The sequence below is a fragment of the Muscardinus avellanarius genome (assembly GCF_963383645.1).
Source record: "Muscardinus avellanarius genome assembly, chromosome: 11".
In the NCBI taxonomy this organism is placed as follows: Eukaryota; Metazoa; Chordata; class Mammalia; order Rodentia; family Gliridae; genus Muscardinus; species Muscardinus avellanarius.
In genome coordinates, this window is record NC_137797.1 from 10,662,748 (window position 1) to 10,685,511 (window position 22,764).

A 22,764-nucleotide genomic window follows, 5' to 3' on the forward strand; every position below is an offset into this window, starting at 1 on the left:
TTACTTTATTTCCTTTGAGTATTTGGGATTGAGCCCAGGGCGCTCACCGAGGAGGGCCCCGTCTCAAGCCTCAGGAGGCCGTGCGGCGGGGCTGGGCGGTCTGTGGTTGGAAGGTGGGTGCACAGACCTGGGAGAGCCTTTGCAACGCTGCCCCTCACCAGAGTTCCTCTTGCTTGTCCAGCCCCTCGTGAGCTCCACGGGCCTCTCAGGGATCCTCCTGCTGCGGGCACCATGACAGTGAGCGGGGCTGCGCTGGCCCCGGGTCCAGCGGCACCCACCACCGCAGCAGCCTCGCCCAGCGTCTCCGTGACCCCGGAGGGCAGCCCCACAGCCATGGAGCAGCCCGTGTTCCTGATGACCACCGCTGCCCAGGCCATCTCCGGCTTTTTTGTGTGGACGGCCCTGCTCATCACCTGCCACCAGGTATGCAGGCTTGCTGGGGGCTCTCGAGAAGGGCTCTGTGTGGCTTCCACTGCAACCGAGAGGACTTAGCTAGGCCAGGCTGGGCGGCGGAGCCTGGTGACCTAAGTTCTCAGAGGCCTGGGCTGGCAGAGCGCATCCCAGCTCAGCAGAGCATGTCAGGTCCCATCCTGTGGCTCCAGCGTCCATCTGATGGCCAGAGGGGATGGAGTGTGGGGTAGGGAGCCAGGACATTGACCACTTTCATCCAGGAATGACTCTTGTCACTTCTGTCCGCCTGCCATTGGCCAGAAGTGGCTTTGCATCCAGCTGGCGGCGGAGGAGGGAGAGGAGCCTGCCGGCCACATCTAAGTTAATGGCGGAGCGGGGAGAGAGGTCTGGTGTCCACCTCCTGTACACACAGCCCCAGAGGCAGCCAGTGTGGGTTGGCGCGGTGTGGGGCCGAGGAGGTCTGCTGGCTGCCTGGGCTGCAGAGCAGCGTGAGGCTGCTCCGGCCCCCGGCAGCTGTGGTCTCTCCGTCTCCTAACCATAGCATCCAAGGCCACTGGCTCCGCAGAGGGGAATATTGTGTTCTTTTCCTCCCCAGCCAGGGCTTGGCGGGGCCAAAAGTGATGTCATAAGGCTTAGACGAGACGCCCGGGAGCTGCTGGACTGTGGTTAGGCCCAGAGCAAGTCTCGGCAGTAGCGTGGAGCTTGGACTTGCTTTCTCGAAGTTGTTTTTCATCCTTCTAACTTCCCGGAGAGGCTGGCAATGCCGCCTCTGATAACAGGTGGGAACGAGGCGCCACGTGGGCTCCTGCAGCGGCTGCCCGGCCAGGAGGCGTGTCCGCCTCTCGTACAAGTGAGGCTGCCGGAGGTCCCCCTCCCCACCTTCAGCTGAGGGGCACGGTGGGGTAGGCCACAGTCAGACGGCCTCAGACACTAGGCTTGGGGAAACAGGGGGGCGGGAACTTGCCTCACAGAGGGCCCAGGGGCTTACCAGGCCAGGGCCCCTGGTCCTGACAACGCTGTGGTGTCACGGTCCCCTCCCTGCAAGGCCGTCTGTGGGCCGTCTGCATGGCTCCTACCAGCATTGTCCTGTCATGGAAGTGTTATATCACACTTCACACAGGAGGACGCTGAGAACCCGGGGCAGGTAGCAGTCCCCCCGCCAGGCGCCTCCTCCTGTGGAGCGGGAGGAGGAGGGTGGGTGGGGTGTGACGCGGTGAGTGGCTCCCTGCTGACGCTGCCCTCTGCCCCAGATCTACACGCACCTGCGCTGCTACAGCCGCCCCAACGAGCAGCGCTACATCGTCCGGATCCTCTTCATTGTACCCATCTACGCCTTCGACTCCTGGCTCAGCCTGCTCTTCTTCACCAACGACCAGTACTACGTGTACTTCGGCACCGTCCGGGACTGCTACGAGGGTGAGGACGGGTGTGGGGTGGGCCTGAAGGACTGCCGGGAGCTGAGAAGCGCACGCTCCACCTCCTGCCTGGGCCCGGGCCCGGGCCCCTCTGCTACAGTCTTGCTGAGGGGCCTCCAGCCCTCGCGTCCTTACCACTTCAGGGTCTCACCGTGGGACTGACAGGGAGCAGCGGCCACATAGCCTTAGCCAAGACTCCCTTCACTGGCACACTTTGTTGTGGGCCCCAGGCCTCCACAGGTGCCTGGAGGCAGGGACCCACCTGCATCTCATGTCTCAGTTCTGGAATCTCCAGGCGGGGGTGAGCAGCACATAAATGGTCCATTATTGGATAGAAACTCCCAGGAGCACCGGGTTTGGTGGTGCACACTTCTGATCCCAGGCCTTGGGAGGCTGAGACGGGAGGATCGCGGGTTCTCAGCCAGCCTCAGCTACTTAGGCCCTCCGCAACTCAGTGAGACCCTGTTTCAAAAATAAAGAATAAAATATAAAATATAGGGCTTGAGGGTATAGCTCAGAGGCAGAATGCCCCTGGGTTCCATCCCTAGTACTGGGAAAAAAAAAAAAAAGAAAAGATAAACCCCAGGGAGCTGGGCATAGTGGCACACACCTGTGATCCCAGTCCTTGGAGGCTGAGACAGCAGATCGCAGGTTCAAGGCTAGTATGTGGTCAATTAGGGAGACCCTGCTACAAAATAAAAAGGGCTATAGCTCAGTGGTGGGATGCACCTGGTTCCAATCCCCAGTAATGCAAAAAAAAAAAAAAAAAAAAAAGAAGAAGAAGAAGAAGAAGAAAGAAAAGAAAAGGGGAGGGAGGAGGGAGGAAAGGAAGAGGAAGAAAGCAACCCCAGGTGACTCCAGGTAGGAATGGGAAGACATCTGTCTGGTGGTCTGTGGCAAGTGGGTGGCAGGGCTGGGCAGTGTCCCGGGCGTCTTCATTTGGAGGGATCCGGCCTGTCCTGGGGACTGGCTTCTTCCTCGCATGCGGCCCGCCCTCACCTCTGGCGGTCACCACAGGAGGTGTGGAAGCTGTGGAGGGCACGTGCAGGACCGCCTTGGCCAGGGGAGCAGTCCGCAGCTGCAGTGGGGATTGTACTGGGAGATAAGGCAGGGACACACACACTTGCAGGTCATGCAAAGAAGTTTGGATTTTTTGGTTGTTGTTTTGTCATTGATGTGCAAAAATATGATGGCACTGGAGATTGCAAGTTAGAAAAATCTGCATGTGGAGAGCGAGTAAGGGAAGGCCAGAGGCCTCTAGGCAGGCCACAGGCCAGTGATGCCCAGGCCCAGCAGGAGGGAGAGGAGGGCCCCAAGATTCAAGACTGCAGTGACCCCCACCGCCACCTCCCAGGGGTGTGCGCAAGGCTCCCGGTGTCCTCTCGCGCCGCACCTGCACTCTGGTGGCTAAGGCGTCTGGATGTGGTTTTCTTTGTGCTCAGGCCGGGCGCTCTGGCTACCCCAGAGTCGGCTACCTCGCTGACCCTGGAAGGCTTTGCCTTGGCCCTGGGCTCTGGCCATCGGGGTGCAGCACGCCCCAAGAAACTGTCCCACATTGAGCTTCAGCGTCCCAAGGACTCACGGGGCGCAGGAAATGCCTTTGGATTTGGCGAGGAAGCGCAGGCGCCCCTCCTGGCTGCAGTCCCTTCGCCCTCTGTCACAGCCGCATTGGCCTCCTTTCCGGCCTTGGGGCTTGGCATGAGCCAGTTCGCAGTGCCTGGAGGCTCTGCCCGGCCCTGTGTGTGCCTGCCCTCCTCAGCCTTATCTGTCTCCTCGTGTCTCCTCCTTGGAGAGGCCTCCCTGCCTGTGTCCCGACTGCCCTCCTTGGCCACACGCGGGCTGCAGAGCCTCATTCACTGTCTGCCGCTGTGTTCTGGGCCTGGTTAGAGCTGGCCCATAAGAGGTATGGATGCCATAACTATTATTATTATTGCTTTGGTGCTTGGAGTCAAACCCAGGCCCTTGAACATGCTAAGCACACACTCTGAGCCACACCCCTGTCAGCTCTTTTTTTTTGTGTGTGTGGTACTAGGGATGGAACCCAGGGGCATTCTACCTCTGAGCGACACCCCCAACCCTATTTTTTATTCTTTATTTTGAAACAGGGTCTCACTGAGTTGCAAAGGGCCTCACTTAGTAGCCGAGGCTGTCCGTGAACCGAGATTCTCCAGTCTCAATCTCCCAAATGCTGGGGTTACAAGCATGTGGCACCACACCCGGCTCTAGCTGTATAATTTTTCAACAAAGAAGCTCCTTGTGAGCACCTGTGATACCTGCATTCCCCAGTGAGGCTGCACTGTTTCCCAGCATTCTCCTCCAGGCGGGGGGCCTGTCCTGGCTTGACAGGGGCTCTAGTGCCTGAGGCCCCTGGAAGCAACTGAGTCCCAGGAAACCTCCAGGACTGGGGCAGGCTGAGGTCCTTTTCCTTTAGGTGTCAGCCTCATGGGTGGCCAGAGCAGTTCTCTGCCCAGGGCGACACGTGTGGGGCCCCCTCAGTTGGGCCCCAAAGATGGTGCATAGCAGGAGGTGGGGGCATAGGCAGGGGCCTCCTCGGCTCTCGTTGGTGAAACAGCAGCAGATGGCCAGCGTGCACCACACGCCAGCAGCCTCTTTGTTCTGCCCGCCTGCCCTGCCCTGCCTCCCAGCCCAAGGAAGGTCCTGGCAGGAAGTGTCCCTGTGAAAGTATCTCCTAGCAACGCCGTCATCCCACCGGCCTCTCCCAGGGTGTTTACAAGCAGCACTGCAGCTGCCTGAGTTGAGCGCCTCAGTTCTGAGTCAGCAGGCCCGGCCTCCCTGCCCTTTCGGACTCTGTCTGGTCTCGGCCCCATCCTTCTGTCTCTGCAGCTGGCCCTTAAAACGCCAGAGCAGCTGGGCAGTGCAGTGCTCACCTGAAATCCCAGTACTTGGGAGGCTGAGACAGAAGGGCCGCAGGTTTGAAGCCAGCATGCAGTCACTTAGCAAGACCCTATTTCAAAATAAAAAATAAAATAGCGCTGGGGTGTAGCCCAGAGGTAGTGCAATCTCTGTGTTCAATCCCCAGTACCCAAAAAGCCTCAAAACAACAAACTCAAGAGGTGTCTCCCACTCATCCTTCTTCCTCCCCACCCTCCTCCTCAGTGCCCAGGAACCTGAGAAGGAGCCAGGGAGGAGTGGGGTAGCCTGGGCCAGGGAATTCTTTCATTTTATTTTATTTTATTTTTATTATTATTATTTTGTGGTACTGGGGTTCCTGGAAGCCCTTCTACCTTCAGGCTACACTCCCAGACCTATTTTTACATTTTTATTTGGAAACAGGGTCTCCTAAGCCAGCGCGCGCGGCTGGCTTCGAACCTTCACGATCCTCCTGTCTCTGCCTCCCAAGCGCAGGGATTACAAGCGTGCCCACCACGCCCGGCGAATTCTTTCATTTTAGATCCAGCCAGCCTGATGACAGCTGGCTCAGGGCATCACAAATATTTGCCTGCCTGCCTGCCTGCCTGCCTGCCTTCGTTCGTTCGTTTGTTCGTTCCTTCCTTTCTTTAACAAAATTTTGCTTTAAAAAAGAAACACTAAAAATTTGTTTTTGTTAGCTGGGCGTGGTGGCGCACGCTTGTAATCCCAGCATTTGGGAGGCTGAGTCAGGCGGATTATGGTTCGCGGCCAGCCTCAGCGACTTAGTGAGGCCCTTTGCAACTCGGTGAGATCCTGTTTCAAATTAAAGAATAAAAAATAGGGCTGGGACTGTCACTCAGAGGTAGAATGTCCCTAGGTTCCATCCCCAGTACTGCAAAAAAAAAAAAAATTAAAGGAATACATACATGTGGTTGAAACAGAGTTGCCGACTCCTCCTCACTCCCATTCACGTTCACAGCGCTTTCAGCTCTTCTAGACTAGTCTAGAAATATATTGATATCTCTTGATTTTTCAATTTCATATGGTATTATATGGCAACTTCCTACTGTAGATTTTGTTTGTTTTGTGTGTGGTACTGAGAATTGAATCCAGGAGTGTTCTACGTCTGAGCCACAACCCAGCCCTTTTTTTCTTTCTTTCTTTTTTTCTTTCTTTCTCTTTTTTCAGTACTGGGTATTGAACCCAGGGGCATTCTACTGAGCTAAACCCCCAACCCTATATTTTATTCTTTATTTTTGAAATGGGATCTCACTAAGTTGCCCAGGGCCTCACTAATTAGCTGAGGCTGGCTGTGAATCTGTGATCATCCTCCTGTCTCAGCCTCCCAAGTACAGAGATTACAGGCACACACCACCATGTCTAACTCTAAAAGGTTTTTTTCCTTTGGTTTTTTGTTTGTTTGTTTTGTGGTGTTGGGGGTGGAACTCAGGGGCTTTTCTACCTCTGGGCTATACTCCCAGACCTATTTTATACTTTACTTGGAAACAGGGTCTCACTAAGTTGCTGAGAGCCTCACTCAGTAGCTGAGGCTGGCTTCGAACCTGCGCGATCCTCCTGTCTCAGCCTCCCAAGCACAGGGATTACAAGTGTGTGCCACCATGCCCAGCTTTCGAAGGTTTTGATTTGGGAATCTTAGTCCTGGTCTGTACATACATGTACACAGACACTTTTCTTTCCCTCACCTTTTCAATGTGACTATCATAATTTTTTCCAAGCCTGCATTCCATGTTTCTGTCTTTCCATATCTATAAATATTGTTCAAAGTGGAGCCTTCCAGTGTGCCGAGATCCTTTGGGTTTCCTTTTATATGTTTTAGTTTTTGTTACGGGTGCTACTTACCTTGCTCTTCAGTTTGCTCAGTTCTCTGTGTGCCTCTCACTCATTGATTCCCAAAGGCTTTGATTAAAATTTAAAGGCCAGCCCCACTTTGAGTCAGACAGATGGGCGTGTGCAGCCGCCAGTGCCGGCTTTTCCTGGCTGTTTCTCTGGCGCCCTTCTCCTGCTCGGCCTGCCGCTCCCCATCAGCACTGCTAGCCGCCCCGGCCCTCGTCCCTGTCGTCCGGACACCTGCTTGTCTCCCCTGTGCTGTGTCACCTGCCCGTGGATGCTGGGGTCCCTTGTTAGTGGTTTGTGCTCCCTGGATGGAGCCCATCACCACCACCACCACCACCACCACCATCATCATCATCTCCTCCTCCTCCTCCTCCTCCTCCTCCTCCTCCTCCTCCTCCTCCTCCTCCTTCCCAGACCCTTTTTATACTTTAGAAACAGGGTCTCACTAAATTGCTGAGAGGCTCATTCAGCAGCTGAGGCTGGCTTTGAACCTGCTCAATCCTCCTGTCTCAGCCTTCCAAGCGCTGGGATTACAAGCGTGCACCACCACACCTGGCAAATTGTTTTAATTTCAAAACAGGGTCTGTCTAAATTGCTGAGGCTGGCCTTGAACCTATGACCCTCCTGTCTAAGCCTCCCAAGTAGAAAATTACAGGCGTGAACCACATCACCTGACTGAAAGTATTTTATCATCTTGTTCTATGTACTCTGTAGGAGAGGAACACAGCTCTAAGCTGGAAATCGTGCTGTGGGTTTGAAGGCATGTTTTCACTGTCTTTCAGCGTTGCTGTTTTGGGGTGTCCGCTGTATTCAGTCCTCCATGTGTTTCTGTGTGGCCTGCCTCCCCCTCTCCCAGCTTTTAGCATCTTGTTTTATCCCCAGTGTTCTCAGATCTCATGGGAGGTAATAGTTACTATGCTGGGAAACCTGGTAGGTTGAAACTCCTATCCTGAGGTTCTGGAAAACTTCCTGTGTGTTTCTTGTGTGCGTGCGTGCGTGTGTGTGTGTGTGTTTGTGTTACTGGGGACTGAACCAAGGGCATTCTACCTCCAAGCTATACCCCCAGCCCAATTTTTTAAATAAATTAAATAATTTATTTATTTGGTGGTACAGGGGTTCCTGGAAACCCTTCTACCTCTGGGCTATACTCCCAGACCTATTTTGTACTTTTTAAATTTGGAAACAGGGTCTCTTAAGCCAGCGAGGCTGGCTTTGAACCTGTGATCCTCCTGCCTCACCTCCCAAGCACAGGGATTACAAGCATGCACCACCACTCCCAGTTTATTTAAAACAGGGTCTCACTAAGTTATGTAGGGCCTCACAAGTTGCTAAAGCTGGCCTTGAACCTGCTGTCTCAGCTTCTCAAGTACTGGGGATTCCAAGTGTGGGCCACCGGGCCCATGTTCTTTCATAATTTCATCCCCTCAGCCGGGCGTGGTGGCGCACGCTTGTAATCCCCGCGCTTGGGAGGCGGTGACGGGAGGATCGCGCAGGTTTGAACCCAGCCTCAGCTACTGAGTGAGGCCCTGTTTCCAAACAAGGTATAAAATAGGTCTGGGAGTGTGGCCCGGAGGTAGAGAGCCCCTGGGTTCCACACTTAGTACCCCCCCCACAAACCTATAATTTCTTCCCCTCAACTTTTGTCCCTTTTCTGAAACTCCTATTCTGTTGGTAGGATGTTACACTTCTAAATCTAGACTCAATTTTTCTTTGCAGTTTTCTTTCTTTCTTTTTTTTTTTTTTTTTTTTTTTGGTGGTACTAGTGGTGGAACCCAGAGGCTTTCTACCTCCGGGCTATACTCCCAGACCTATTTTATACTTTATTTGGAAACAGGGTCTCACTGAGTGGCTGAGAGCCTCACTGAGCAGCTGAGGCTGGCTTCGAACCTGCGCAATCCTCCTGTCTCAGTCTCCCAAGCGCGGGGATTACAAGCGTGCGCCACCACGCCCGGCACTCTTTACAGTTTTCTAGCTCACCTTTTTCTGCTTTCCAGGAATATTTATTTGTGTGGGTTTTTCTTTCAGTACTGGGGATTGACCCAAAGGCATTTTACCTCCAAGCTACTCCCAGCCCTGTTTTATTCTTTATTTTGAAACAGGGTCTTACTAAGTAGCAGAGGGCCTCTCTAGCTGGTCCTTCTGTCTCAACCTCCTAAGTACTGGGATTACAAGCATGGGCCACCAAGCCTGGCTAACCAACCCAGGGGCTTTCTGTCTCCGGGCTATATTCCCCGTCCTATTTTATTTTTTGTTTGGAAACAGGGTCTTGCTGAGTTGTTACAAGCCTCATTAAGTAGCTGAGGCTGACTTTGAACCTGTGATCCTCCTGTCTCAGCCTCCCAAGTGATGGGATCACAGACATGTGTCACCACGTTCAGCTTCTACTGAATTTTTATTTCCTTTATCATGTTGAAAAATATCAGTGACTCTGTTCTTTCCTAGAGCCTTGTTCTTCCCAGAATGAGGCGGAGCGTCCCTCTTCTCTTGGGAGTTTAACTTTCTTCTGTTCCCTGCTCTTGAGTTCTTTTAATCTGTTTGTTTGCTTTGGCCTTTCTGTTAGAAACGCTTTCCAAATACCAATTTTGTATATTTAAGAATGGGGCTTCTAGTTTCTGGGCCTCCCAGGGGGTGAGGCCACCATTTTCATGTGGCAGCGGGGCAGGTACCACGTGAAGGCTTTTTGACTCTGGGCCTGGTTCCCCCAGAAGAAACCATTCTCATCTCCTGCTTGGAAGAGGACACAGGCTCAGCTATGGGTGCAGAGAAAGGGCCTGCGAGGTGCCTGCACCTTCACATCCAGACGGGGTCTTGCCTTCTGCAAGTCTCCCGGTTGGGCCAGCGCCTGTGTCAGCCCCTCCAGGAAGTCCGCATCAGCTCCATGCTGAGCCACCGCTGGGTCTGGTTGGCTCCTCAGTCGTCAGGACGCCCTGACCCAGGGCCCTGTTGCCCTCCCCTTGTCCTTGAAGGTTTCTCCCCTTTGTTCTCATTTCAGGGAAAGGGGGGGGGAGTGGAGAGAGGAGAGTATTTAGCCCATGATAGAGTTCCCATTCTCCGGAGAGGGCTGAGACTTGGATGAGAAGGAAGGTGGCTTCCACGCTCACCCGTCTGGCCTCTGCACAGCGGAGGCACCAGGGGAAGGCCACAGGGGGAGGGGAGCAGCCATGCCCTTGCTGTGCTTGCGACTGGGCGCGGCTGGCGAGGCTCCAGGGGTTCTGCTCCGGCTCGCTGTGGCCATATTGCTAGGAGTGTTTACGGGGCACTCACAGTTCACCACACATTTTTCATCACTGTTGGCTCATTCTCACCTCCAATTACCCCGGGGAGTATATATTATCAACCCCATTATACCAGTGTGAAAACAAAACTTCAAGTAGGCTGTAAAACTTGCCCAGGATGACCCAGATAGTAATGGCAGGGGGCCAGACTCACCTCCGGGGGGCCCTGATCCTGGGAGCCGCTCCCCCAGGCTTGGTGAAGGAGGGACAGGCCCAGCTTCATCCCCAGGGAAGGAGGGACTGGAGAGGCTTGAGGGGGACAAGTACAATGTGGCGCTCACTCGCCTGGCCCCTGGCATCTTCCCAGTAGAGAGCACAGTGAGGCCACAGACACGGGCCACCAAAGAGCCCAAGGTGTTTTGCTGCCAGCAGGATGCCCTGGCTGCTAGTGGTACTGGTGACTATGTCTCTGGTAGTGGTGCTGGTGACTATGTCTCTGGTAATGGTACTGGTGACTATGTCTCTGGTAGTGGTGCTGGTGACTATGTCTCTGGTAGTGGTACTGGTGACTGTGTCTCTCACAGGTAGACCAAGAAGTCCAGAGCTCAGTGGATCCAAGTAAAGGAAGACATTCAGAAGAGCCTGGAGGCCGGGCGTGGTGTTGCACACCTGCAATCCCTGCCTGGGAGGCTGTGACAGGAGGATGACAGGTGTGAGGACAGCCTCAGCAACTCAGCGAGGCTCTGTTTCCAAATAAAAAAAATGAAATAGGGTTGGGGTTGTAGCTTGGAGGTAGAATATCCCTGGGCTCAATTCACAGTACCACAAAAAAGAAAACAGAAACTTTGGAAGAGAGGTCAGCACGGCCTGGGTGATAAGAGCAGGGCAGACAGGATCAGGACGCACAGAGAGGCGGGAGGGAGAGTGCCAAGCCAGAGCAGCTTGGAGGTGAAGCGTTTGCATCGGGGTGCTCCTGCCCACAGGCAGCTGCTGCTGCCTTGATCACACCTGCCACTGGAAGGGTGGAGGGGTGTTCTGAGGCCCTGAGTGCTCAGCAGAGGCTTCTGCCCACAGCAGCCAAAATTCAGATTAGCAGCTCACCCTCCAGTGACCTGGAGCCTGAATGCCCGTCTTCCCAGGTCGCTGTGGGGCCAGCTCTAAGTGCTGATGGGGTGCGGAGGAGGAAGGCCTGCCCCGAGGTTCCACACAGTGGCGGCGCACAGTAGTAGGTGCCCGAGGATATTTACTGGACGATGGAAGCGCCTGCCTCCTTACCCAGGGAGCTGCTGGCAGAAACCTCTGGAGCTTGCGTCCTGGCAGATGCTCCTGAGCCCTGGGGCCCAGGCGCCGTGTTACTGTTGTTGACTCATCTGGACTCGAGCTGAGAGCTGGGAGGATGGCAGTCTCAGAAGCTGGCCCTGAGGAAAGGAAGGAAGGTGGGAGGGACCCCGTGCACTGTCTGCAGAGGGCTCCCATCTCGGGTGCAGCCCCCTGCTGCCAGGGGGCTCACTCCTTCCCACTCTGAGGACTTCGCCCTCAGGGACGGTTCCTCACGTTAAGCTGAGGTCCTTTAGGGATCTGCCTCGGGGACTGCATGGGGCCTGTCTGATCCTGTGGACAAAGTACTTACCACCTATACAAAGACAGTGACCCCAAGTCTTTTCCAAGACCCAGGGCTCCAGGGGTCCTCGTTCCATCTTTATCTGGACCTTTTCTCCTGACCTCATGCATTTGTCTCTGGCTTGAGATTTGGTGTCCAGAATGGAGCAGAGTGTTCCAAGCACCCGACTGCCTAGGACAAAAGAGAACCTGAGCCTGGTCCTTCCCTACGGACCGGCAGGCCTGCCCGCCTGCTTCCTCTTTCCCCAGGCCTGCGTGGAGCCTGGCGCACAGGCAGTGGTGGGGTTTCAGGGAGGCAGAGGGCCATTTTGTCTTGTGGGCCTCCGGGGGCCAGAACTGGAACCGTGGTTAGGGGTGGTAGGAGCCCATCATGCCGCCTGGCACTCCACTCCGTGCCGGGTTGAGTCTCTGCTCTTCATGTTTCTGGAGCCACCGTGTCTTTGTGTTGTTTCTGAAATGTGTGTGGAGGTTTCCATTTTAAGCCCCATTGCTGGGAGGTCCGGGGTGGTGTTCTGAGCAGTTCTGTTGCTAGCAAGGGGCTGGACGTGGCCCGTGGGGCCTGGCGGGGCTGGTTGAGTCATGTCGGAGGAGAGGCTGCTGTCTCCTCTCTCCGAGGACCATTGAGCTCACTATTGACTCGCCAGCGATTCTTTAGAGGAAACTGCCAGCAAATTGGAGTTTTACAGACAGGCTGGCCCCAGCGCACCTTTATGAGGTCAAGAATCTAGATCTAGGAGACGGATGAAATGCAATGATTCTGACCAGCTAGTGTGTACAGAGCTGGCTACAGACAGAGCTGCTCCACAGGCCTCGGGAGTGTGCATGCGTGCCGTGACGGGGAAGGTCGGCAGCTCAGGGGTCAGTGCTGCAGAGACAGCCCTGCCTGGGAGGGGCTGGGGACCCTCGGGCCCCTGTGGCCTTTCTGAAGGGTCTGCCTTGGAAAAGGTGTGTTCCCCAGCCTGCTGGCGGGCTGAGCTGTACCTCAGCCTCCACCTTCTAGGCTCCTGTCTGCCTCTCACTCTCTCGGTGCTGATGGGGTGTATAGGTGGCCCTTGGTCGCCCTGGGGATGGGATTCAGTTCCTACCTGCAAGGAGTTTTTGGCCTAGAGGAATAGGAAGCCAGGTGTGGTGTGCACGCCTGTAACACCTGTACTTGGGAGGCTGTGACAGGAAGATTGCTGGTTCGAGGACAGCCTCAGCAACCTGTGAGATCTCATCAACCTAGTGAGACCCTTTTTCCAAATGAAAGTAAAATAGGTTTGGGGTGTAGCTCAGAGATAGAATGCCCTTGAATTCAATCCCTAGTGAAAAATAAGTAAGTAAATAAATAATAATCAAGTAAGTAAATAAAAATAAGTAAATAAAAATAAGTAAGTAAATAAATAATAATCTCAGTGGAGGCGTGTCAGCATCACCAGGCGTGGCCGCCTTTGAAAATACCGTCTGTCACAGCAGTAGGATGACCCCTCCGGGCCGTCCACGTCCGTCCACTTGGCTCCCGTGGGTTTGGGCAAAGGTAGATGACGGATCGGCTTGATGCCCCCTCCTCCTCCATGCTCCCCCCACCCCACCCCCATCAGTGTCAGGGAAGAGGGATCTGGGATCAGCAGAGATTCCTGCTGTCGCTGGACACAGTGTTATCTCGTCTCTGCAAGCAGTGGTGGTTCTCAACCCTGTGGAGACCTGGGCCTCAGAAGGCAGGCAGATCAACCGTGGCCCTGCTGGCCAGCGCCAGCCCCGCTGACCCCGTCACCCTGCCAGCCCTGTGCGCAAGCACTTAAACCTCAGCCCCTTGTCAAGGCAGGCGGTCCTCTCGTCCCTATTAGCAGATGAGGGAACCGAAACCCAGGGGACCCACACAGCTGGCCAGACGAAGCCATGTTGCACTCCTGCTCAGCATGTGTGAATGATGGTCACGGCAAAGCCGGGAAGTGCCCTGGCTGTGTTTCTGCAGAGCACCTCCAGGAGCCTGGTACCCTAACATCAGAGCAGCTGGGAGTGGTGGAAAGGACTGAGCGGGCCCACTAAAACCCACAGGAAAGTCTCCTGGGTCTAGCACTGGTGCCACGCCTGCCGTGTCCCACCACCGCACCTGCTCAGCACAAGGACAGGCTCCCTCCCTGTTAGGGGCTGTGGGCCTGTGAGGCTGGTGTGTTTGTGTACTTTGAGATGTCCATTTACTTTCACACACTGCCAGCCATGGATTATGTTATGGCTTTGTGTGGCTAAACCTTCTGTCTTCTCAGGAAACTTAGCACTTCTCTCAGTTCTGGGGAAGAACTCAGGCCCAAGGCAGGCCAGGTCGCACCGTGCCACTGAGCTCCGCCCCGACAGCTCTTCTGAGCTGTGACCTTTAGTCACAGCATGGAGCTGTGGGTCCATGGCGCCACACGCCTCCCTGGTGACTTAGGCCCGTGGGTAGTCATGCCCCAGGATGGGAGAAACTGGACAGTGTCTACCAGTTACATGTGACGGGTGGGAGAACGTGGGCCTCCGTGATGGTCACCGGAGACCCCTGAGCTGGGGTCGAGCCCCAGGAGTGCAGGGGGAAGGGGAAGCGATTAGTGAGGATGGGGCAGCGATTAGTGTTGCTGGGCAAAGACCAGCTCCCACTCAGGGCCTGGGTGCCAAGGACTCCGGAGGGGGGGGGGACTGGCAGGGAGGAGGCCCTGGCCACGCCTCCCGCGTCTTTCTGCTCCTGCCTTTGCTCTTCCCCAGCACTCTTCCCTCCCTCCGCAGTGCCCTGTGGCTCCTCTGCCTGCGCTTTCCTTTCTTTTCTTTTTTCTTTCTTTCTGTGTGTGTGTGTGTGTGTGTGTGTGTGTGTGTGTGGTAGTGGGGGATAGAACCCAGGGGCTTTTCTACCTCTAGGCTATACTCCCAGACCTATTTTATACTTTTATTTGGAAACAGGGTCTCACTAAGTTGCTGAGAGCCTCACTAAGTAGCTGAGGCTGGCTTTGAACCTGCGCGATCCTCCTGTCTCCGCCTCCCAAGTGCGGGGATGACAAGCGTGCACCACCACGCCCAGCTGGCTCCTATTTTTTAATTCTCTATTTTGAAATAGTGTGTCACTGAGTTGCAAAGGTCTTTACTATGTAGCTGAGGCTGGCCTCAAACCACGGTCTTCTGTCTCAGCCTCCCAAATGCTGGGATTACAAGCTTGTGCCACCATGCCCGGCTCACCCTCCTTTCTTGATGCTGCCCGTCTGTTCGCTTCGAGCACTGGTGGCCGGCAGCCCTCATTTAACTCACCTGGCAGACTCCAAAGAGCATAGTGCTGCGTTACAGCACCAACGTTTCCAGCACCCTTCTACTACGCCGCCGCTCGCTGTTGCCAGTGAGGGATTCTGTGGTGACGCTGAGCTGCGCCTCCCTTCAGATTGTGCTGACTGAGCTCCCCAAGGCACTTGAGACGCCCTCTGCCCCTCGTGGCGGTCAGGGCTTGCGGTGCCGGGCGCACCCCACATACCGCTGTGGTTGTGGGTGGACGAAGGTTCTGCTCTCATTCCCACTTGGCATTTCTCCTGGGATCCCAGCTGTGTTGTCTTGTAAAATTGCGATCCATGATGCACATCTAGCCTGGTGAATGAAACTTATAAATACGTAGCAGTCCCGTGCCATTTTAGCCCAGAGCAGAAACACTGGCAGCCATCCCAACCTCGGCGCCCGCTGCTGTCAGCTGCCCACACCGCCCTGCATCGTGGCCACGGCTCCGCGCTTCATGTTGGGTGTCGGGTGTGCCTGCCCGGCCGCGGCGACTCACCTGAGCCTGGCTGGAGTGTCCCGAGGCTCTCCTGTGGCCACGTGTGTCTGTGGCTGGTCCCTTTTGGTCGCTGTTTAAGCTCACCAGCTGTCTGCCCGTTCTGCTGCTCTGAGTGGTTTTCTCTGCATACGTTCACAGCCTTGGTCATCTATAATTTCCTGAGCCTGTGCTACGAGTACCTCGGGGGAGAAAGCTCCATTATGGCAGAGATCCGCGGGAAGCCCATCGAGTGAGTATGGCGTCTCCCTGGGCCCTGCGCCGGGGCCTGACATTCTGGAGCCATCCTGGCATCAGCTGGGCACTCAGACTGTTCTGCCCGTGACCTTGCCCTTTGGCGCCTCTCCACACTTCCTGAGTGACGCCATGCATTTGGACTCTTGGGAGGGTCTCTGGCTTGTTCTCCTTTCTTCCTGTCCCCATGTCCTTTCCTGTTTTTCCGTTTCTCTCTTGCGGTGTTACACTCAGTGGTATCTGAGCCTGTTCGCTATCCGAGGGCCAGGCATCCCTGCTGCCTACACCTGCTGCGCATGCCACCGGGGCGTCCTGCCTCTGCGTGGACTTGGCCTTGGGCTCAGAGGACACCCCAGCGCGTGCCCCTGCTTGCCCACTGTGAGGGAGGACGGCCTTCCCCAGCCCCAGCTTTCCTGACTCCTGGGCCCCCTGGCTCTCAGCTCACCAGCCCCTCTTCTTGTCTCCCCAGGTCCAGCTGTATGTACGGCACGTGCTGCCTCTGGGGAAAGACCTACTCCATCGGCTTCCTGCGGTTCTGCAAGCAGGTATGTGCCCAGCAGGCTGGGGACCCGGGGCGGGTCCTGCTGCAGGGGGCCCCCAGCTCCCCCAGGCTGCTTGGGCGGGACCCAGTTTCCTGCATCCTGGAGGTGTCTGGTGGGGAGGAGCTGGTCCCAGACTCTTGCCATCTTGACCAAGTTTTGGTGTGTGTGAGAATGAGAGGAGGCGCGTGGGCTTCTGGGAGCTCAGTTTGAGAACTCCTCCACTGTGGGCTGTGGCCGGCAGGGGACTCAGCATTAAGGACACGTGGCGGCCCCGCCAGGCGTCTCTGCTCCCTTCCTGCATTGCAGGTGGCGCCCAGCGGCTCCTGTTTCCTCCCAGCCTCCCTGTGGTCCAGGCTGGCCTGGGCAGGAGGTGGTGTGGTGGTATTACGTAGTTAGGCCTGCCTGGGTGTCTGGCCATCCGCGATGACTTCCAGCTTCTCTGACTGTGTGACCTCAGACACTTACCCTCTCTGTGCTTAGGTCCTTCTGTAGAATGTGTGATTCTTGTCTCAAGAGGGATTGTAAGAAGCAGATGAGGTAATGGATGTAGAACTTTACATAGGCTGGCTCATTCAGGCAGGTAGAGCCTGAGGGTGGCGTGCCCATCTATCTCCACGGCTGGGCCTGGGTCTCTTGGGGCCTCTGTCTGCCCCACAGCTGCACCAAGTAGACACGGGGAAGCGAAGGCCACTGCAAGTCACTGCTCTCTCTTTGAGGGGTCCAGGGCCCAGTGCGGGCATACCCACAGGCCCCTGCCCAGACGAGCCGGGCCACAGCCACCTCCAGACCTTCCTTCCCAGGGTGTTTGTGAACTCAGCTGCAGGGAAGGAGTTAACCTGCCCTGGGTTCGGGTGGGGCGTGTGGAGCCATTGTTTATGGTTGGGTCAGCCACAGGTCCCGGGCCCAGCTGTGACTCACAGTCTGTTTGATGATTACATTGTGCACCGAGTTTGGATCTCATGATCTCCAGCTGGCGTCATCAGCACCCTGTGGGTCCGGATGCTCCGCTGTTGACCTGGAGGTGGCAGGGAGAGGTGGTGAGGCCTCTCGTCCATCCCCCATGGTGAGAGTGCCCGAGCCTCGCCCACTGCCACCGAGGAGCCAGGAGGGCTCTGGCAGAGCCAGTGTCTAGGCCAGCCACCGCCTGATGGGGAGGCGTGGACCAGACTGTGGAGGCTCCTGGGTGGTCCAGACAACCAGCCCGGCCTGGGAGCCACAGGCTGACCCGGGTGTGGCCAGGTGATGGCGCTGGGCCTGCAGCTCAGGCTCCTGGGCCACCTCTGTGCTCTGTGTCCTAATCTACCACGGAGATGACAGGAAGCCCCCCCAAGCCACTCCCCCACACCCCCTCCACTCTTCCCTTTTCCCTGGAGGATGCGGGTCCCACTTCCTCTGGGCTGGGTTTCGGGGCCGGGGGAGTTCTCCAGGGCTTCTGCAGCAGTTCTGCAGCCCTGCTGCTCACACACTCCTCTCCTGTGACAGCCCCGCAGCACCAGCTGCCCCGGCTTCCTGCAGGCCTGGCCTGCTCTCAGAGCAGAAGGCAGGGTTCTGCCAGACCTCAATGGCTTAGTGGGGTTCACTTTGAGGAGAGGTGATTCCCATGATCTAAGGGTGCAGTGGACACTTGAATTTATGGGACCTCCTCAGGGAGTTGCAGGAGCCTGGCTGAGAACATCTCAGGAGCCTTCTGCACACTCACTGGAGTGTTTGGAGTGCTTTGGTGGGAGAAACTCCTAGAAAACACTGCTCTCTGGCTCTCCCAGCTCCACACAATGACCACCTACACCCCTTCTCCTGGGACAGCAGCCACTCAGAGCCCAAGCAAGGCTTGAGCTCCTGCGGCCTCATTCCGACTCACGTGGGGCTGCTGCTTCCGTCTTCCTGCACCCCAGCTCCACAGAAGCCCCGGTGTGGGGCAGGAGCAGGTGATGCATGAGGAAAGGGAAGGGCCCTGCCAGCCCACCTGGGTGGCCGGCTCCTCTGCGGGCCTGGCCCGCTGCCTCGCCCGCGGTGCGCCTGTACTTTTCCACGCTCTGACTCTGGGCCCTGTGCAGACCGTCCCTGACGGGAGCTGCTCTCCAACAACTCACCTCTCCCGCCTCCTAATGGCCTCTCCCTCTTGCGAGGCTCCTCTCATGGGGTCTCTGCCTCCTGCCCCAGGTACTCTGTGCTGGCCCTTCCTCCCCAAACCCGCTGTCACACAGCCTCGTAGCGTGGCCCATGTCCCGTGTGTTCTGCCTCTCCTGGACACTTGGGGCAGGACCCGGGCCTTGCAGCCACCAGCGGAGGTGCTTTTTACATGCTCATTCTCAGCCTGCCCTTCTCTTCCCACCAGGCCACCCTGCAGTTCTGCGTGGTCAAGCCGCTGATGGCCGTCAGCACGGTGATCCTCCAGGCCTTTGGCAAGTACCGGGATGGGGACTTCGAGTAAGCGTGGGTCCCCCTGGCTTGTGGGAGTGTGGGAGCGTTGGCAGAGGAGGGAGGCCGCCGCCTCCGCAGGGCTGGTCCCAGCCTGGTACCCGTCCCGCAGTGTGACCAGCGGCTACCTCTACGTGACCATCATCTACAACATCTCCGTCAGCCTGGCCCTCTACGCCCTCTTCCTCTTCTACTTCGCCACCCGGGAGCTGCTCAGCCCCTACAGCCCTGTCCTCAAGTTCTTCATGGTCAAGTCCGTCATCTTTCTCTCCTTCTGGCAAGGTCAGCTGCCTTCCAGCCTGGAAAGGCCCTGAGCTCTAAGCCCCGCGCCTGCCCTCCTGTGCGTGGCCCTCGGGTTGTGCTGAGTGACCCCACCTTGGGCCTCAGGGGCCTCTGCCCACTGGCCACTTGCTAGGGGTGAAATCCGAGTGCTTCTGTAGAAGCCTCAGGGAAATTCGGGTCTGGAGCCACTCCATGGATGGGGGGCCCTGGGGATGATCATTGGTGCTGTTGTGGTTTTGGCAGCTGGCAGGGGAGGGGGTTCTGGATGCCCTGGCTTTGTGCCACCACCCCTGTCCTGTAGGAGCAACTGTACCCCCTTCTGACCTCAGTGGGCATGTGGGCATGGGGGGCTGTGTAAGGAAGAGGACCTGGGAAATGGTCCATTCTGGAGCCAGACAGTGCCTCCCTTCCAGGCATGCTGCTGGCCATCCTGGAGAAGTGCGGGGCCATCCCCAAGATCCACTCCGCCCGCGTGTCCGTGGGCGAGGGCACCGTGGCCGCCGGCTACCAGGACTTCATCATCTGCGTGGAGATGTTCTTTGCCGCCCTGGCCCTGCGGCATGCCTTCACCTACAAGGTCTATGCTGATAAGAGGCTGGACGCACAAGGTATGAGCCAGGGGCCTGGGGAGCCGCCCCAGAGGGTGGGGCAGAGTTCCAGGCACCCCCACCTCCCAGCACCCTGCGGGGTGGCCCTCAGTGGGCAGGGCTGAGGGAGTGTCAGAGCCAGGAGAGACCACACCCCGCTGCCAGCAATACCAGCGTGGTCTGGAAGCTAAGCCCACCTGCCTCTGGCAGGAGGTCCAAGTGTGAACATGGAAGGTCGGAAGAAATAGACATTTCCTAAGGGCTCCGACACCTTGCACTGTGCAGTTCTACTAGGATGGAACCCAGAGGCATTCTACCTCTGGGCTATATACCCCCAGCCCTATTTTATTTTTGGTTCTAAAAATGGGTTGAGCCAGGCCTAGTAGCGCATGCCTGTGATCCCAGTACTTGAGAAGTTGAGACAGTAAGATTGTGGGTTCGAGGACACCTCAGCAAGTAGTGAGACCCTCATCAAGCTAGTGAGACCCTGTTTCCATACAAGAAATAAAATAGGTCTGGAGGTGTAGCTTGAAGGCAGAATGCCTTTGGGTTCAATCCCTAGTACTTAAAATAAAATAAGATTTCACTAAGTTGCTGAGGGCCTCAAACCTGCAATCCTCCTGTCTCAGCCTCCCAAGTACTGGGATTACAGGCGTGTACCACCACACCTGGCTGCAATTTTGTTTTGTTCTATAATCACACCCTCTCTAAAGTTCTTTAAAAAAAATTACCCTGCTAAGCCGGGCGTGGTGGCGCACGCTTGTAATCCCAGCACTCGGGAGGCTGAGACAGGAGGATCGCACAGGTTCAAAGCCAGCCTCAGCTACTTAGTGAGGCTCTCGGCAACTTAGTGAGACCCTGTTTCCAAATAAAATATAAAATAGGTCTGGGAGTATAGCCGGAGGTAGAAAGGCCCTGGGTTCCACCCCAGTACCAGACACACACAAAAATTACCCTGCATATTTGTCAAAAATGGTCAGAAGGTAATTGCTGTTAACGGTTTGTTTTTTACGCCTGCCAATCATCCCGGTGGAACTGTGGTTAGCAGCACCAGCTGTACATGATGATGCCCGGGGGGGCTTTAAGCCTGCCTGGGGCCCCCACCCTGCTCTCATTGGTCTGGGCCAGCAGCATGTGCCTTAAAAGCTCCCTGGTGATTGGGTATTTGGAAGGTGCCACTCACCTGGTTGAGAGGTGGGCAGGGAGGGCTTGTTCCAGGAGGAAGAGGAGGCTGGGAGTTCCCAACTCTGACCTAGCCCAAGAGAGGATGGGAGGCCAGGGCAGAGGGAAGCCTCCCCTCCAGTGCGTCCACCCAGGTGTCTGGCTGATGCCAGCTCTCTCCCTCTAGGCCCTAATGCCCACCGGGCCCGTGGGAGTGGCGTGGAGGGTGGCAGGGACCTGCAGCCACAGGACTCCTGGACCGCCCTTTTGTTTCCACTCTGGTTAGGGAGGGTTCTTAATGTGCCTCTCTGCTGGGCTTTGTTCTCCCACACACCTGCTCTGGGTGACTGTCCGTCCTGGACCGCACACCTGCTCTGTCCTGCCTGCTCTCTTCCGGTGGAGGCTTGCCAGTGGCTGCCCCACCCACCTCCCGCCAGGTGCCATGGGAAGGGTCTGACAAACACCAGCCAGAGTTGAGGTCCGTGTTCCTTGGACCTGGCCTAGCCGAACCTCTGGTGATAGTGTGACCCTGGAGCCTGGAGCCTGGGACCACCGGGGAGCAGGCAGGGCTGTGGCAGTGGCCATTTCTGACCTCCGGGGCCTAGCTGAGGCTTCCTGCCGTTAGCTGGACCATCTTTCCACACACTGTCCCAGACACACCCGCCCGAGCAAGAAACAACTTGGCCCTCCACGCAGCCTGGCCAGGGCAAGCTGCGGCCCGTGCCTGCGCCTCCCTGGTCGGGCCCTAGCTCAGCCTCCAGCCAGGCAGCAGCTCTCCCGGCCTTGAGGCCTCGGCTCTCTGGCAGAGCCTTGCCGCTCTGTGCAGGTGCGCTCCAGCCAAGCCTGGGAGGACTGGGAGTGGGTGCCCTGGCCTGCAGGTGGAGCTGGAACCCCCGAGCCCTCAGAACGCTCCCGTTGGTGTGAGCACCTTGGGAGGAGTCCCTCAGGGCTTGGGCAGCCTGGGGGCTGGGAAGGCAGGCACGCGTCGCTCACTCAGCTGTATCTTGTCTTCTCTGTCTCTCCGGCTTCTCTCCCTGCCCCCTTGCCTTGCATCTGCTGGGCTTGGCCGCGGGCAGTGCCGACATACGGCCCTTACGGTAGGTCCCGCTCTCTGTCTGCACGTCTGTCCTGCACGTCACCCCAGGGTGGGAGCGCCCGGAACACCTGCCTGCCGAGGGCCACCTTTCTTGTCTGCTTCTGTCCTGGTCTCTTGTTCTGGGATAAGCCCTGCTCGTCCTGGGCGCGGTGCCCGTTAATGGGATGGCAGGGCATTCAGAGCCGTTTGTGGCAGAGAACTCCGTGGGTGGAGGGACACAGCTGGGCCAGAAGCCCTGGGTCTGTTTGGTTTGGCCCTTCACTTTGCCTGGGCCATGGGACTCCGCAGAGAGGGAATTAGGAGAAGGCACGTCTCTCAAGAGGGCAGCACCCCCAGGTGGGGCCGGGCTCTGTAACCGGTCCCCAGCCTCAGGAGGGGTGGCTGAGTGACAGGCACCCTCAGGCTGGGGTCCGTTGCAGGATTAGGGGCAGGGGCCCAGCCGCTCACCTGCCCGCGGTCTCCCCCCGCAGGCCGCTGCGCCCCCATGAAGAGCATTTCCAGCAGCCTCAAAGAGACCATGAACCCGCACGACATCGTGCAGGACGCCATCCACAACTTCTCGCCCGCCTACCAGCAGTACACGCAGCAGTCCACCCTGGAGCCTGGGCCCGCCTGGCGCGGTGGCGCTCACGGCCTGGCACGCTCCCACAGCCTCGGCGGCGCCCGCGACAACGAGAAGACGCTCCTACTCAGCTCTGATGACGAGTTCTAGGTGCGGGCACCTGGGTCGGGGCCGCGCTGCCCTCCCGCCTCACCAGGCAGGAGGCTCGCACAGCTTCGGCGGCCACCTTTATTTATTGGACCAGAAACATTCACATATCGCTTCCAGAGGAACGCCACATGCTGTCTGGGGGACAGCCAGGCTCACCAGGAGCCTTCAGGAATATTTATACACAGTCAGCACGGCTGGGCCGGGCAGAGGACACGGGCGAGCTCCCGCCCCTGCTGACCATCCTGTGAGGGCCCCGGGACCAGCTGCGCCCAGCCCGGTGGCTTGTGTGTGGACCAGTGGCTGCGGCCTCTGAGCCCCGGCTCCAGGAGCCGGCCCCTCACGCCCCACGCATGGGCAGTACCCTGCCTGGGCTCTCCGCTGCCTCCCCTGCCCGCCATGCTAGATTCGCCTCACCCTGGGCAGGAGGGGGACAGGGACGCTGGACCTCCTCCTGGCTCAGCCTGCCCGGCATGCTGCAAGCATCGGAGCCACACGCCAGGAGCCACGGCCCGCCAGGCGGAGGCTCGGGGCCCTCGGGGCTCGTCACCTGGTGAAGTGGGGCTCTGGTCCCTGGGTGTCCATGCCA

The 22,764-nt window shown here is 57.3% G+C and overlaps 1 protein-coding gene across 2 annotated transcripts; it reads left to right on the top strand.

The window, feature by feature from the left end:
- Positions 1–208: 208 nt before the first annotated feature.
- On the top strand, positions 209–22,178 carry TMEM184B (transmembrane protein 184B; the record flags this gene model as incomplete). 2 transcript variants are annotated; one of them, XM_080705293.1, is made up of 9 exons in its annotated part: positions 209–423; positions 1,662–1,827; positions 15,288–15,378; positions 15,850–15,925; positions 18,258–18,349; positions 18,453–18,622; positions 19,036–19,230; positions 21,447–21,467; positions 21,937–22,178. In XM_080705293.1, the coding sequence occupies 9 exons, from the start codon at positions 232–234 to the stop codon at positions 22,176–22,178; spliced, it is 1,245 nt and encodes a 414-aa protein (XP_080561419.1). The 2 variants fall into 2 exon arrangements, with proteins under 2 accessions (XP_080561419.1, XP_080561418.1); XM_080705292.1 differs by lacking the exon at positions 21,447–21,467 and having other exon boundaries at positions 232–423.
- Positions 22,179–22,764: the final 586 nt, after the last annotated feature.